Source organism: Ictalurus furcatus, chromosome 9 (assembly GCF_023375685.1).
Source record: "Ictalurus furcatus strain D&B chromosome 9, Billie_1.0, whole genome shotgun sequence".
Classification (NCBI taxonomy): domain Eukaryota; kingdom Metazoa; phylum Chordata; class Actinopteri; order Siluriformes; family Ictaluridae; genus Ictalurus; species Ictalurus furcatus.
This window is the reverse complement of record NC_071263.1, coordinates 23,190,726-23,207,407: the sequence shown is the minus strand read 5'-3', so window position 1 is coordinate 23,207,407 and position 16,682 is coordinate 23,190,726. Positions and strand designations below refer to the sequence as shown.

Below are 16,682 nucleotides of genomic sequence, written 5' to 3'. Positions count from 1 at the left end.
ATAAAAATGTTATTCAGGAGTTTAAAATGATCACCCAAGTTAAATTTTGGTCTAGTTTTGGAATGAGGACATATTTTTGCAAGTCTACAGAAGGAAATAATCCCCCCCCCCCGCCCCCCCATAGCATTCAGGGAAACAGTTTTATTTTTTTCAAAGAATTTGTCACTTATGATATTAACACCTTGACCCCTCTCTTATAACAATCATGCTGGCATTTTATCATGGCACGCATGAATATACGGTTAAGAAAGTGCAGCACTCCCTGTGGGAGAGTCAAGGTCAGCAAAACTGAATGGTGGCTGGGGTTCCAGCACTCTGGCAGCATTTTTACTCTTCCTTTTGCGTGGAGTGGACACCTTGCATCCCGTCCAAAAGAAAAACGAAAACAAGGCCTCAACAATGAAGCCCATAAAGAGATTCATTCCAACCTAGACTCACATACTTAAACCCTGCCTCCTGTTCCTTCCTGTTCTCCAGAGTTATGAGTGCGAGTGTGATTATTGTAGCTTTTATCTACACAGCCCAATAACAAACATGGGAATGTTTTCAGACATACGGTTTATCACACTCATCGCTGTAACTGATGAGGAATGAATTTGGAAAAGCGAGTATACACTATGCTGCAAAGGACGGCTGTGAACTCTTGAGGTCAAGTTAGATAGAACGCATCCCTACAGTTCTGTGTACTTCCTGTAATTACTTGCATGTGTGGCAAACCGAGACCCTGTACATTTTGCACATTTGGGAGTAATTATAGAGTCTGTCATAATGGACTTCTTAAGCTAATTAAGGAATAAAATGACAATGTACTGTTATAGGGAAATAATCAAAGACGGGGTGGTGGGATGTAGCTGAAGGTGAAGCAGAGCCAACTGTACTGAAGACTATCGGAAACCTTCAACGAACCACTCCACCTCTGCTTGTTACAAAGTGCTGACTTCCTTCCAGAAATGTTAAATAAAGATTTCCTCACATTTAAACTGTCGTTCCAATAGTTTCGGAGAGGAAAACTGTAAACCTGGAGCTGTAACTACTGTCAGAGCTGCTGTTCTAGAAAATGAATCAACACCACCTTCACAGTTCTGGTTTGGGAATTCAACAGCGCTGTGGCGGAAGCCTTCAGTTTAATGTTAAATTTGGCACTAGAGAAGCAGAATACTTGCCTATACTGGAATTAAACCAACTTGGATTCATTTAATTTAATTGCTTTTTAGATTTGTTCTGATTTAATGCCCTTACTGGCCAATGACTCAAAAAAAAAAAAAATGAAATACTAAGTACTAAAACAAATATATGTTGCTTTACATAATTCCAGCAGCATCTGTGCACAAAGCTTCATCGAGACAGAAGGCACATAGGATGCAGTGTGAATTGGACACTTATCAAGCTACTGCTGATTATGTAATGTGTGTCTTTCCAGTTTCCACTATATAATCATAGGCTTGACAAAAACCTGTTAAAGTAGTACCTCACATATGTCAGTATTGCTTAATCCATGGCTGGGAGGCCATGAGAGCAAAATTGCCTGTGCTTACAGGGTGGGGGGGATGGCATACTCTTTTTCTCCCGTGTCAATGACGGTGACACTAGCCAATCGGGGCATCTGTGAGCTCATGTATGCGGATGAGGGCGGATAGCGCTTTCCTCCGAGTGTGTTACGCTGCCCTGTGATGAAGCATGAGCAGCAGTTTGAAAAGATTCGCTTGGCTGGCTTCACATGTCTCAGAGGAAGCACGTGTTAGCCGTCACCTTCCCCGGTTGCTAGCTGTCGTACGATAAAGGAGAGCTGGCTGGTGGGGGCGGATTGGCCAAGAACAAATTAGGAAATGGGGTGTAAAAAGTGTAAGTGATATGTTGATGTTTTCCGTTGGGAGATGTTTGTTTAACGCTTGTGAATTAAGGAGTCTCCAGTGTCAGGTCTGTGTAGCAGTCACTAAGTTTTCCCCGATGAGAGAGTCTTCAGGACAGAGGACTTTGCACTTTCCAGTTTTTAGTTATAATAGGAAGTGAATTGTCTTGTGGATGTCACATCAGTAACATTAAATATAACTATAAATGGTTAAAAGGTGTGACGTGGCATTTATTAATAATGTAAAATCTAGAATCATTGGCAAATCGTTACAAAATAAAGCACTTTGGGCCATGCTATTATAGGGAAATAATCCATTTTAGGCTTGGTAACATTACACCAATCCCTCTTTGATTATTTATTTATTTATTTATTTTCTATGGAGCAGTCCACTAATTTGATTGGTCGAGCGGTGTTCCAAGGGAGCCTATATTTCCTTTAACCACACTGGGATGTTTGCCTGTTTGCCACATAAAACTGCAATACATTCCAAGCAATACACTTGAGGACTATAACTTTTTTGGCTTTAAATATGAAAGCTCGTCAGATGAAGATGAAAAGGAAGAAGGGGCGGCAATTTTACCGGAAGCGCCTTCAACAGGAATGTATAAATCAGTGTGAGCAAACTTGCTGACGGACGGTAAAGCGAGTGTGGCTTCTTCTGGATCTATTTCCACTAGCAAAAATAAACAGATCATTTGGCCATATTGTGTCAGAAATGTCACTTACTCGATATGAATTCTTGTGTATAGAACTGCATGGCACAGTGGTTTAGTGGTTAGCATGTTTGCCTCGCACCTCTGGGGTTGGGTGTTCGAAGCCCGCCTCCGCCCTGTGTGCATGAAGTTTGCATGTTCTCCTCGTGCTCCAGTGGTTTCCTCCGGGTTCTCTGGCTTCCTCTTCCAGTACAAAAACATGCATTGTAGTCTGATTGGCATGTCCAGATTGTCTGAAGTGTATGAATGTGTGTGTGATGGTGTCCTGTGGTGGGTTGGCACCCTGGCTTTTTTTTTCTCAATTCCCTGGGATAGGCTCCAGGCTCCCTCATGACCCTGTGTAGGATAAGTGCTATGGAATATGGATGGATGGATAGATTAAAGCAATATCGCACTCGCTTACCTACGGCACTTAAACTGCGGGCTCATGCCTACGTCTGCATCACAGCCGTGCCGATATTTAATATAACCGCATGACAGCATAAACAACAGCATTGTCAAGACTTATTCCTTACATAATTCGAATAATAATCCACTTTCTTGGTGATTTCTCACTGATGCCACCATTTTCACAGACATTTCTTATAACGTGTCAGTCGTCACATCGAACGCTCTGCCGTGTGGGAGTGAAGTCCCAAGGTTCGAAAAAAAAAAAAAAAAACCCGGGCGTTCCCTCTAAAGTGTAGCAAGTAGTGCAGAATCTGGAGGCGTTATGCCCACGGCACATCTGTCCTTGGCACAGCTCTGGCAGATCAACATTCAGCCATGCGCATTGATTTCTCCCGATGATTCTGAAGATGTGGATGTCTGTGGATTTCCATGCAACGTACAGGGCAGGGATTCGATTGCAAAAGCTCTGAGGACCAAACAGGAAAGGAAGATGTTGCAGGATCCATTGCGGTGCATTCAGCTTTCGTCAGCAATGGCAGGCTACAAGTGAAAGCCTTTTACTTCTGCAATCTTACACGTAACAGATCCAACCGCAGACATGTTACTAGGGAAGGGAGTATATTTCTAGTTTCTAGTTTAATAGAAAAAAAAAATGTGGTTATTGTTACAGACTTGGCCAAGCACTGAAGACTAGAGATGGAAAACAATATGCATAAATGATGATTCAGAATAATGAAGTAGATAATACGTTCTAAACAGATATGAATACGGATACAAACAGGACACGAGCTGTTTTATTTTTGGATATGAAGATATGAAACCTACAAGACAAAACTAAAACCATGAATGTGTTGCACTGTGTGGTGCATTTACATAGTTCCTTCATTCATCTTTAGTAACTGCCTGGTCAGGGTTGCGGTGGTTTAAATTAGGGTACTAGGTTGTTTATATTTTAGCGAAATGGAATTGCAGAAGTGGACTTTAAATAAAAATAAATAAATAAATAAAAAACAGACCCTTGCATATCTCTAGTTGAATCCAGTTATGAACTAGAGTGATTTTCGCTGAGGTTGTGGGACCAGAATTCACACACCATGCTGACAGTGCTGGAACCTCTGTTTTGTTTTGTTTGTTTTTTAACAGTGTTTCCCAGCACATAGTGGTGTAGTTCTAAAAAGAAAAGTCAGAAAAAATACCCCTTGTTGTTTAGACGTCACCCACTTCAGGTTTAAAGTCCGCGTTATTCCATGTGTCGACATAATTTCCACTGAAACAGGAAGTCAGGGCGGGACATATCGAGTCCCCCTTTTTAAGTAGCCAATAGCGTTTATCTTACCTCACAGTCCAGGCTAATCCGTGCTCGACAGTTAGTCCCACGGATTTTTATCATGTCGGGGGCGGGACACTTCAGATTCTACCGAGAATTTGATTGGACGGAAAATCTGATGAGAAGCCGAAGTGCAGAATGGTGCCATCAGAATTGTTGCTTCGTATTGGTGGTAAAGAGAGAGGCTGTAAATTTTGAACGCATGTATCTTCTAAATGCGAGTTTTGTCATCGTTTTGGAGCGCACTAGCTTGGAGATCACTTTAAGGTGAACATATCCATACTAAAAGCCATAAAACTTCAATTTTGAGTTCAGAGACGGCTACTGATACTGTTATTTTGAGCTTACTGCTTACACTGAAGAACTAAGAAGAACAAATCTAAACTAGTAAACTAGTATTACCGTTTAAATATGACTACTATTACTAGTTAAACATGCGCTGGTGTACAATTTAGACAACAAAAGCAGCAGAAACTGCCTTCGATAAAACCAATCTTTTTTTATCATGCGTTGACATGTATAGTACCTTACTGGGAGGGTAAATGTGAGAAAGCTGTGTGTGTGTGTGTGTGTGTGTGTGTGTGTGTGCATAAACTTATTGCTGTGCTGAAAGATTGCTTTGTTCTCCTCCAAATACGAGCATGTTTCCAGGCAGACAGGACTTTCTGAGTGAGTCACACTGTAAATATTGCATCACTCTACCTGTGTAGGTCTTTGTTTTATTGTTCTCAGCTAGAGATTCAGCACAGCTATCACGCTGTCGCCACCACTGTGGGTTACTGGTCACATTCGGACAGTTGTGGGAGTCAGAGATGTTCTTTGACGGTCTGCAGAATACCCCTGCTGACAGAGCGTGTTTTGCTCTTATATCCTTTCTCTCGCTTTCATTCTGCGTCTCCACGCGTTGAATAGCCATCTTTGTGTTCCCTGCCCACACTGTTGCGGGAATCCCGCTCTTCCCGGTAACCGCTAACAGGCCGGGGTGATGATGTCATCACTGGCGCAAGCGTGTCCTGCCCTCACCTCGGCTTCCTGTGCAGCCTGCGAGAATGGGCCAAGCCCTCTCTTAAACAATGAAACTCCTTCTCCTCCCTGATATCAAGCCGTAGAGAGAAGTGTGTCCAGACGGCCAGACGCTCAGAGGTCATCAGGCTCGGTCGGTCTATTCGGCTGAGTTATTTTCAGCGCTGATGCTGAGTGGTCATGTTTCTACAGCTTCAACGCTGTGTACTCTCAATAAAGCAGCACTCTAATGGGTTTGACCTCTGATCTAGGCACACAGAGCAGAGGTATTCATAGAGCAGTGACTGATTCCTCTGGGCTGTGTGTGTGTGTGTGTGTGTGTGTGTGTGTGTGTGTGTGTGTGTGTGTGTGGAGACTGAGCATCAAGCTGTGAAAACCAGTGAAGGCTGTGAATTAGAGCTGTTAGAATAAGTTTGCGTAAATCTGACTTGAATGCTAACAATATGTATGGCATGATGCTTTTAGTCACATGATGTAAATCCTATCAAAAATACACGTTTCCTAAACTTTTAGGTAAATGCCTCTTGTGGCTGGATTTAAGAAAAGAAATCTGTATTCACAATCTATATACAGATTTTTAATACAAGTCATATAAGTAGTCAGAAGGTGTTGATGAAGTTTCTATAACAGGCAGCTCTGACGGTAATCCCGGCTGTAATTCAGATCATTCAAAGCTTTATATTAACGAGCACGTTCTCATACTTTATTGTTTCTATAATAATGGCTCATTCAAAGGAACTTGCGAAGGAGACATTTATTTAACACTTATGCAAGAATCAGTGCTTAGTATCAGTCAGTAACTTTTCTGCCATTGGAACGTTTACATTGATGGAGGAATTGGGTTTTCCATTTTCTTGGTAACGTGACAAGCTGGATTGTTGTTGTTGTTGTTCATATTAACTTCAAGAGAGTTAAAATTTTATGTTAAATATCTTATAAGATAAATAAGTTCAACAAACCTTGTGTGTGGGTGGGGCTTAATAGTGATTTACTCTCATTGGCTAGTGATATTTGGATCGACAGCTAAGTAGAGACTTCAGTGGCACGAATTTTGGACAGCGTTCCGGATGTGCTTCTCTGTAGGATTTGTACTTTATTACTTCCTTTGTCAGTGTATTAGTTCGTAATTAATATTTTAGGTTTGAGAAGGCTCATGCGACGATTTTTCTCCAAAATCCGCACCACCGAAGTCTCTACTTCCTGGTCAGGGAGCTGTCGAGTCTCTTTTTGTCTTTTGTTAGTTTTTTTTCTGGAGTATTCTTGTTACAAGGAACCGTTCATTTTCAATACCGCTTGTCCCACACAGGGTCGAGGGGGAGCCTGGAGCCTCTCCAAGGGGACTCGGGGAACAATGTGGGGGACACCCTGAATGGGGTTCTACCTCATCGCAGGGCACAATCACTCACGTTCACACAATACGGACAATTTTGGAAATGTTAGTCAGCCTACAACACGTCTGTGGTCTGGGGGAGGAAACCCGCAAAGCACGGGGAGAACGTGCAAACTCCATGCACACACGGTGGAGGTGGGATTTGATCCCCAACCCCTGAGGTGCGAAGCAAACGTGCTAACCACTAAGCCACCGTGAAAAGGAACCATATTTTTATACTTTCAATACACTACCACTTTCAACACACTAGTTTTAATATAGATTTATTTCACTGTAAAGGGTGGAGGATTGTGGTTCAAATTGTTTTAAGGCAGATTTGAATAGTGAAGTTAATGCGCATGTGTACCATTTATTTCTGAATCCAAATGTTGCTTTTCTTAAAACAAGTACTTTTTAAAATTTTCCTCCATTTTTTCCCCAGTTTGATCTGAGTAACACACTCGGAGAAAAAAAATGTCATCTGCCCTCTTCCGCATACCTGAGCTCATAGACGCCAACGATTGGCTAGTTTCACAGGAACTTGAACAGCTGTGTGCAGAATCTGTACTTCATCTCTCCTGTTTTGAAGAGCGCTAGACTGTTTAAGTAACGTAGCTGCACTGTTCAGTGTCCATCTTTCAAACCTGGTAATTATGGAACGCAAGTCTTGTCAATGAAATCAATCAAGTGTGTTTTTTTTTTTTTTAAATCTTAAGACACTGTCCAGAAAAGAACTCCTCTCATACGGAGACTTGAACTTTCTCATGACCGCTCCTCCCACGTGGAATCTTGATGATTTCATTATGGATAATAACATTGCTTCTCCCGGGTAATCCTGGAGTTAGGGATGAGACTCATGAATCATGATCATATCGCTCTAAAAGGCAGAATGCAATGATTAAGAGGTCAAGACAGTTTCGGTTTAAAAAAAAAAACAAAAAACAAAAAAACCTCCAAACACACCCGTTTTGGGGAAATTCCCAAAGTCTGGCTGTAAAGATCGCTGGAATTTGTAAAGGGAAAATGCCTCATGCATTCTTCTCCATTATCATCAGGCACCATCTTTCTCCTGAATTATCATGTCTGGAATAATGGAGGCTTTACGCCCTGAAGCGACTGCTTTACAGCAGATTAGCTGTTAAGTGAAAAGATAGAGGACAGTACCTTCAACCTGCAAATGCTGTAGCTTCTAAAGATAATGCCTTAGAGGCAAAACAATTCAGGTGTGCGTGCATATCTCTGTCCGCACTCTTGTCTTCCTGCATGTGAATGGATTGCTGAAGTGTCCTAATGAGAGGGATTTTGTTGTTGTTGTTGTTGCGGTTCTCCCTATAGCAGACTGTTTCCGACCATTATGCTCTGTATGCCGCTGAGCCTCCATCATCTCTCTCAACATTCTTTTGCAGGCATTTCAATTAAATCCTTCAATTTCAGCCGCATACTCTGGATTGTGCGCTTAATAAGTTACTCAGTGTGAGCCTGAATGGACGTCCGGTCTGCTCGAACTCCGCTTAATAGAGCTTGGATACAGACTGAGTCATTGAAAAAGTGAAATTTAGAGCTGTATCACTGTCATTTCACACTCTGAAAACAGTGTTAGGTGTTCAAATATGTTAGTTTAAAGCCTGGGTTTGATTTATAGCGAATTGCTTAGTGACCACTGCGTTTTGATGATCATTCAGATGACTGTGTACTTTAGGGTTTACATAACTAAAGCAACGACTGTGTCAATGCAACTTCAGTTCACAGCTGAAAATAGTGGTTAAAGGCTCTGGGTTGCTGATCTGGAGTTCAAGCCCCAGCTGAGCTACCACTGTTAGGCCCTTAACCCTCAATTGCTCAGTTGTATGAATGAGATAAATAAGGGCGTCTGCCAGATGCCGTAAATGTAAATAAATCAGAACAATAAATGTGCAAAATAATAAATCTGTGTATTCAATTGCACTCAGCTGGAACTGTTGATTCTGTAACTGAGCACGCACAGCATGGAAGCTCATGCCCATCCAGGGTTTTCCCCAGGGCTTCAGAGGGCTTAAGTGCTGTCTGGGTTCAGGTGGGTGGTGGTGGTTGAGGAGTGAAATTATTTATATATATATATATATATATATATATATATATATATATATATATATATGTATATGTATATATGTTTGTATGTGTATATATATATATATATATATATATATATATATATATATATATATATATATATATATGTGTGTATATATATGTATGTATGTGTGTATATAATATATGAGTGTGTATATATGTGTGTGTGAAAGAAAGTCTATTCAATTCACCAAATAAGATGTTTGAGATTTAATCAAAATATATGTGGATTACCTTAACTTGAAACATGCAGCCCTCTCTTTGAACACTTCACTGTCCTTCAGTTCTTCTTAACCACTATTTTGGAACAGCTTTTTATATATATATACATGTAGAAATGAAAAAATGCTTTGACCAGCGGTTTACATCAGAAAAACATGTCACGTGTGAACACAGCCTAACTTTGTTTAGCTACTGAGCCATGTTAGATACTAACGTTAGCTCAGTCAAGGTATCTTAATGTAACGTCGACTAACTAGCTTCTCTGGCTAACGTACATTAATTCAGTACATGAATATCGATGTCCGTTATCAAGGTTACCAATTATTTTGTATCTTTTCTCTATCTGCTGTCTCTATACTTAACATCCACATGAATTACTCCCTAAAAAAAACGTTGATACATCATTTATTCTTCGTCGAGGTTTACCTTATCGATGGCTTGTTTTGCTTATCCGAGTCCATGGTTGTAACTACTTTCCCGAGTTCGGAGAAATATCCAATCAGCTGTTTGATTAGCTTTGCGATGAGCATCTGCCCCAGGCCAACCACATAAACGTACGTCCGGACACTGATTACGTTGCCAGCTTACCTTTCCATTTGAGATCAAGCCATCCCTCTGGGTTTTTTGTTGTTGTTGTTGTTTTGTTTTTTCAGCGAATAGAACTCACAGTTGTTTTTACATTCATTTAGATATGTCATGCCTTTTTTTTTATGTTGGTTCAGGTTAAGGTGCTCCGCAAGAACACTTAGGCACTACACCAAAGCATTTCTCAGATAGGGAAAACCCTGCCATCAACACAGCCGTCCGAATAGTGGTTAACCGACCTTCCTTGAATGGAGGATGTTATGTCTTCAGCAGCATCTGGGAGGTTTTTCCAGGTTGAAAAAACCCAGGGATTTGAACCACCATGATCGAATCTGGCTTCACTGGAGTCTGAAAATGATTCTTCATTAAGCTCTGTGAGTTGACATGAGCTGCCTATAGACTAAACTATCTAAGTGGGATTGGATAGTGACATCTAGCCTGCTTTCTTTACCATCTGCCTCTCTGGGTTGTTGTTTTTTTCCTACCACCCATCTAGGTGACATCACAACTGTGACAACTAGTCAATGTATTAGTTGACTAGACGACTAGTCTGTGCAGATGCTTATGTGCTAATCTATTATCATTAGCTCTTTTTTTTTGCCTTTTATCATTTTCTTGTCTCTTTCTTTCCAAGTATGATTCGGTGTCACTGCGATTTATTTTAAGGTTTTGCGAGCCTTCACACTTCAGGGAGCAATTACCCCTCGGGAGTTTGGAGCACCGTTTTATAGAATCCGGCCAGTGAAGAGGATGGTGGGTTTCGCCCCATGCGATGAATTTACATACCTGTTTCCTCGTCAGGAAAGCTCATGCAAATCAGGGATCACTTATGCAAATTAGGTCAGCCTGTAGGAGGAGAGGTCTGCAAAATGAGGGAAGCAGACTGTGCTGGCAAGAATGAGCTCTCCGCTCACACATTCTCTGAAAGCTCTGTTTCTGGCAAACACCCACTCAGTTCTCGTCGCTGCCACACACGTCCCCAACCCTAATGCCAGAACGTAGAATAACAATCCTGGGTTTATTGTTTTGGTTTTTAAAAAATAATTTTTTATGCCTTGTTCTTAATTAATGGTGCACTATTGCATTCCAAACCATTGTGGAGAATTTGGCATGGAAACAAGGTTGTTCTTATCTCCTCCATATGAGTCGCCTTCCTCTTTTGCCAGTAATCTCAGTAGCTTATTTTTCTTATCCTTTGGACCACATTGTTAAAACACTTTGGCAGAAGTATTGCTGAATTCCACAATTCTTTGTGAATAGAGCGAGACATGAAGAGTCGGGAGATGAAAGAAACTACTGGATATCCTGTGGGACAGCCATTTTCTCTTAAGGAGGATGATGGGAGATTGTAATTATGGGTCAATAGACCAGGAAGTGAGCTTGATACGACTTGTTTTAAACTTACCCCAAATGTAGTCCTTCACTCAAGACATGTTTTGCTGGAGCTCAAACCTTTTCTGTAAATAACTACCTCAAACCACAACAAGTTGTCAAGTAACATCTCACAGACTTGCTGATGTGCTTTTGAATTACAGTACGACTTACTGTGATCTATAAAATGAACAAGGAACAAATCGAATCACTTTTTTCTCCCCTTCACGGTCAATAATATCAACATCCGGTTAGGTTCTGGTTCCAAAATAATATTTTAGCTCTACCTAAACTTTTAAGTACGGACTCCTTAATTTCAGTGTCATTTATTTAAATAGCTAGTTTTATTAGGTGTGATAAGACTTCTAATTCTTCCAGGCTACCTTAATTCAATTCAGTTCAGTTGTATTTTAATAATAGACCTTGTCTCAGTGCCGCTTTACAGAAATCCAGATGTCGATTTAGATCACTAATGAGCAAGCCAGAGGTAAGAGTGGCAAGTGAAAACTCCCCGAGAAGTCATGAGGAAGAAACCTGTAGAGGAACTCGTCTTCTTCTGGATGACACCAACTAGTGGGATTATAAATCATTACTTTTCGACTGTAAAGTCACACAGTACCACGTGTGTTGAAAGGATGTTCATATTTGAGTAAGAGTCCTGGAATGAGCACAGTACCATTTACGGTATTTATCCAAAGCGACTTACATTTATCTCGTTCATACATCTGAGCAATTGAGGGCAATTGAGATTCAAGGGCCCAGCAATGGCAGCTTGGTGGTGCTGGGGTTTGAACTCATGACCATGTGAGCATTAGACCAACACCTTAACCACTGAGCTACCAATGCCCGGTGAGATCTACACTATCCCTCAACAGTGTGTTACTGATCAGAAGTTGTACCATGATAGAAGTTTTGCCAAAACTGAGACTGCATTGAAGTATCCTGAAAGCTAACTTGGTGTGTTGGTGTGTTAGCACCTGGTGGCCTGGGATGCCGGCGACCCTGAGTGCCTGCTGCAGCTGGTGAAGGAACTCCTGCAGCAGTACCACCAGTACCAGTGCCAGAGGCTGAGAGACAGCTCACGCCTGCTCTTTGAATACGACAGCCTGCTCGAGGACCCCAACTATGGCCGCAGCATGGAGATCTACGCCGGACGCAAGAACAGCTGGGTAATGGATTTAACACTTCAAAAGGGTGGAAAGATGGGTGGGGTATGTTTGTATGTTGACTGATCTAATGTACATTCTTGTATACACAACTCATTTAACGTGCACCTATTATGGTTTTTCAGATATTACCTTTCATGTAGTGTATTATAGAGCTGTTTGTGAATGTAAAAACGTCTGCAAAGTTTCAAAAATCAAAGCGCACAACAAACAGGGTTATGGACTCCCAAAAGAAGGAGGTGATTCTGAACAGCTGAAACGAGTCGTTAGTGATTCCAGACTTTATTTCCTGTACTAAGCTACGTAGGTTTGTAACAAAAAGTCCCGCCTCTGGTCTTCATCGGCTGCTCGAGAACAGCCTGAACCTTTTAGACACACACTGACTTTGGTAAACCAATCACAACAGACTGGGACATCTGACCAATCAGAAAGGAGGAGTTTAGAATGAATATTTAGAACGGATCATTGAACGAGTCGTTTGTGACACTGGGGGGAAAAAGTAATGCTGCAGTTTAAATTATAAGCACACTAAAGTGTTTTTTGACCTTGGATGCATGTAAATCTATTGTTTGCGACCTTTAAAACGAAAGTAGGCACGTTTCAAAACCATAATAGGTGCAGTTTAATGCTCGTTTAAGTCGTGTAATGGTAAGAAGTGCTACTTTGATTACTGCTGATGATATGAGCAGCCATGTTGATTTGAGTTGAGGAAGACCATCGTGAGTAGGAGTTCCATGTTTGGAGGGCGCTTTCTTTGTTTTCAAGTCAGAGGTCAGAAAAGGTGTTTCCGTTGTTGACCTTTATTCAAATGCAGCATAACTGGCACTCCTGGAAGCCCCGCCCCCTTTACATATCTCTCAATAATCTCGTGTCATCTTGATTTTCCTGCTTAAAAATGCAGCACCCTCGTTTTCTTACATAAAGTTACATATGTGTATGACAAAATGTTGACTCGAACAGTTTACGAATACTTTTAACGCTTTCGATAATTAGAAAGTGATTAAATCACTGTTTGCTCTCCGGCATCAGTCAGCACAGATCCATCCAAAAAAAAAAAAAAGCACGGCCAATCCTGTCTTGGTAGAATCAGGAGTGTGAGCATGTACGTGGTTTTAGGGTGATTCTTCTTAATACTACTAAAAGTACAGCTGTTCCAACATCATCTGTTCGTCGTCTCGTGTTTTGCTTTGTATGTTGAAATGAGTTTATTTTTAAGAAGAAGAAAAAACATATACAGAAACCGAAGTGTAAAAGACCGTATCAGATTTGTATCAGTGGATTCTGTAGATAGGTGATGCAGCAGAATTCAAACTCTTGTGTGCATTGTGTACAGAGCACCTGAAGCACTGAGATGTGGGAAATGTACTGTGTGGGTGTGTATGTATTTGAATGCATTGCTTCATTGCCGCTAAAGGGATGTGGCAAATAAACCTGTGGTTTGTGGGATAACTGACAGCTATTACAAAACATTGCAGAAGAGCATATTATGATGATGCAAGTCAGAATGCATGTAACATGATGGTCAACATCAAACGATCATTTGGATGTGTATGTAAATTGAGGAAATGAGAAATGAAGCAGTTATAGAAACATAATACTGCAAACCTCTTTGTTTGAGCAATAAAAGTTCGAGAACGGCTCACAGTAATGTCAGAAAATGATATTTTGATATATTACAGTATCAATATTATATCCTGATGTCTCCCAGCCCTGTCCCATGATTGGTTCTGGGATGCTACATCGGCTGGCGAAAGCCGTCATGACCGCACTGATATGTTTACCAGAATCAGACCAAATGTCCACTTCAGCGCTGTTTTACTTATTTTTTTCTCCGCTTCACTCTTCTGACCTTCAGCACATTGTTTTCCTCGCCTGTACCGAGTAGCACTGTGTGTTTTGCACCGTGTGCATGTTCATGTGTGTGTTGATGGACTTTATGCCTGTGTTTTCCAGACAGGCGAGTTTTCTGCTCGCTTTCTGCTCAAACTCCCGGTGGACTTCAGCAACATACCCATCTATCTCCTCAAGGTAGGCATAAAGGCATGCAAACACACACAAAGATATGTGTGAGCACACACACATGCAAACAAGCATGCAGGGATAGAGGTATATTGAGTAGGGGTACAAAGTTTCACAGATTTGAAAGGCGGCACCATTTCAAAGCAGCGTGTTTTGGGAGAAAGTTGGCAGGCAGTGGGTACAGAATCAACATTTGCATTTTCATACTTGTGAAGTGCAAGAGCACATGTACTTTTCTTTTACTGTTGCGCTGTTTTTTAATTGTAGGCTTTTTCTTGTTAGTCCCAGCAAATGAGGTGTGAGCTCTGGCTTTTAACAGTCGCAATATAGGAGGCGTGGCCTCAAAGTTTGACATTCAGAATGAAGAAGACGTGGCCTTCAGGCCTGTCAGTGCCAGTGAAGGAGGTGTGGCTTTTGTGCATGTCAGTGGCAGTGAAAGAGGTGTGGCTTTTGTGTGTCAGTGGAGGAGGTGTTTCCTCTGTGGATGTCAGTGCCAATGAAGGAGGTCTGGCCGCTGTGCTTGTCCGTGAAAGAGGTGTGGCTTTTGTGCCTGTTCGTGTCAGTGAAGGAGGAGTGGTGTCTATGGCTGTCAGTGAAGAAGGTGTGGCTTCTGTGCCTGTAATTGAAGGAGGTGTGGCTTCTGTACCTGTTCGTGTCAATGAAGAAGGTGTGGCTTCTGTGCCTGTAAGTGAAGGAGGTGGGGCTCCTGTGCCTGTTCATGTAAGTGAAGGAGGTGTGGTTCCTGTGCCTGTTCATGTAAGTGAAGGAGGTGTGGCTTCTGTGCCTGTTCATGTAAGTGAAGGTGTGGTTGCTGTGCCTGTTCATGTAAGTGAAGGAGGTGTGGTTCCTGTGCCTGTTCATGTAAGTGAAGGAGGTGTGGCTTCTGTGCCTGTAAGTGAAGGAGGTGTGGCTCCTGTGCCTGTAAGTGAAGGAGGTGTGGCTTCTGTGCCTGTAAGTGAAGGAGGTGTGGTTCCTGTGCCTGTTCACGTAAGTGAAAGAGGTGTGGTTCCTGTGCCTGTTCACGTAAGTGAAGGAGGTGTGGCTTCTGTGTCTGTTCATGTAAGTGAAAGAGGTGTGGTTCCTGTGCCTGTTCATGTAAGTGAAGGAGGTGTGGTTCCTGTGCCTGTTCATGTAAGTGAAGGAGGTGTGGCTTCTGTGCCTGTTCATGTAAGTGAAGGAGGTGGGGCTCCTGTGCCTGTTCATGTAAGTGAAGGAGGTGTGGCTTCTGTGCCTGTTCATGTAAGTGAAGGAGGTGTGGTTCCTTTGCCTGTTCATGTCAGTGAAGGAGGTGTGGCTTCTCTGCCTGTTCATGTAAGTGAAGGAGGTGTGGCTTCTGTGCCTGTTCATGTAAGTGAAGGAGGTGTGGCCTCTGTGCCTGTCAGTCACAGCAAAAGAGGTTTTTTTTCTTTTCTTTTTTTTCTCTCCACACCACAACACCCAGATAAGGAGGTGTGGCCTCTAGCTTTAACAATCACAATACAGGGGGTGTGGCCTCTGGGTTTCACATTCAGAATGAAAATGACATGGCCTTGGGGTCAGTCCCAGAGAAGGAGGCTTCTGGTTATGTGAACCCCAATGGAACAGACATGACCTCTATGCCCATCACGCCCAGGGAGGCGTGGCTTCTTTTTCCTTTTATGTCCCACTCCCACTTTTCTCTTCAATTCAAGTAGTTTGAACTGCTCTCAATTCTGAATCGCACCTCATCAAATCACCTGTAAAACTGCTCTAATATCCTACCATAGATTTACATTTTACATGTGTACTTATTTTGATTATGATGTGCAGAAGGAGAGCTGTACACCCCTAATATGAAGAGTAAAACATAATGTGTTTGTGTGTGTGTGTGTGTGCACGCACAGTGGTGGCTGTGAGTTGACTAATCAGCAGCACGTCCGTTCCTATCAGCTCTGAGCTGCTCTATAACTCGAGGCATTCTCTCTCTCTCTCTCTCTCTCTCTCTCTCTCTCTCTCCCCCTCTCCCACCCCCCACCCCCCCCTCGCTCTCACCCTGTGGCCATTTCTCTGCCCCTCCCTTTGCTCTCTCTCCTTCAGTGTATGTGTGTGAGAGCTCATATGGCCCCAGGAGGCTTTTGCTCTGTGGCCTTGGCTTTGTGTCCTCCCCAAGAGAGCTGAAATGATGATAAACATACGGAAAGCGGCATCCGTCATCACTGTCACCAGGTTCATGTTGTATCTCTGAGCACAGACACTGACTGATTTGAGCTCAATCCAGCTGTGTGACCATGTCAGAGGGAGTTTTGGACAGTTCTGGCCACAAACACACAAACCCTTAAGTTCCATCTTCGCAATATCTGCCTGTAGGAATGTGAAATAGAGGTTACCTAAAGCCAAAGGATTGGACATTTGATTTATTTTACTTATAATGATACTTATAGTGATTTGTTATTATTTATATTAGTTATATTTGGCATGAATGAAGAATGATATCTATATTATAACTCAGTTATACTGGAGTTGCTGTGTTTATTTATTTCTTTGTTTGTTTATTGTTTATTCGATTTAAAAAAAGATG

General features: G+C 42.0%; 2 protein-coding genes across 4 annotated transcripts in view; both read left to right on the top strand.

Annotated features, from left to right (window-relative positions):
• babam2 (BRISC and BRCA1 A complex member 2) overlaps positions 1–16,682 on the top strand; it is a 90,086-nt gene that overhangs the window by 22,159 nt on the left and 51,245 nt on the right. For all 3 annotated transcript variants that reach the window (XM_053633278.1, XM_053633279.1, XM_053633280.1), the window contains exons 5-6: positions 11,936–12,130; positions 14,081–14,155. In XM_053633278.1, the coding sequence (XP_053489253.1) occupies positions 11,936–12,130; positions 14,081–14,155 (270 nt within the window). The remainder of the gene's footprint in view (positions 1–11,935; positions 12,131–14,080; positions 14,156–16,682) is intronic.
• Positions 14,162–16,082, top strand: LOC128612840 (KH domain-containing protein 3-like). The gene is made up of 2 exons (XM_053633277.1): positions 14,162–14,948; positions 14,982–16,082. The coding sequence occupies exons 1-2, from the start codon at positions 14,507–14,509 to the stop codon at positions 15,713–15,715; spliced, it is 1,176 nt and encodes a 391-aa protein (XP_053489252.1). The 5' UTR covers positions 14,162–14,506; the 3' UTR covers positions 15,716–16,082.

What these genes read in the sequence shown, in the direction of transcription:
- LOC128612840 (XM_053633277.1), top strand. Translation starts at nt 14,507, where the DNA reads ATGAAGAAGACGTGGCCTTCAGGCCTGTCAGTGCCAGTGAAGGAGGTG. An exon ending in GCCTGTTCATGTAAGTGAAG is followed by an intron (nt 14,949 to 14,981) that starts GTGTGGTTGCTG and finishes ATGTAAGTGAAG; the next exon opens with GAGGTGTGGTTCCTGTGCCT.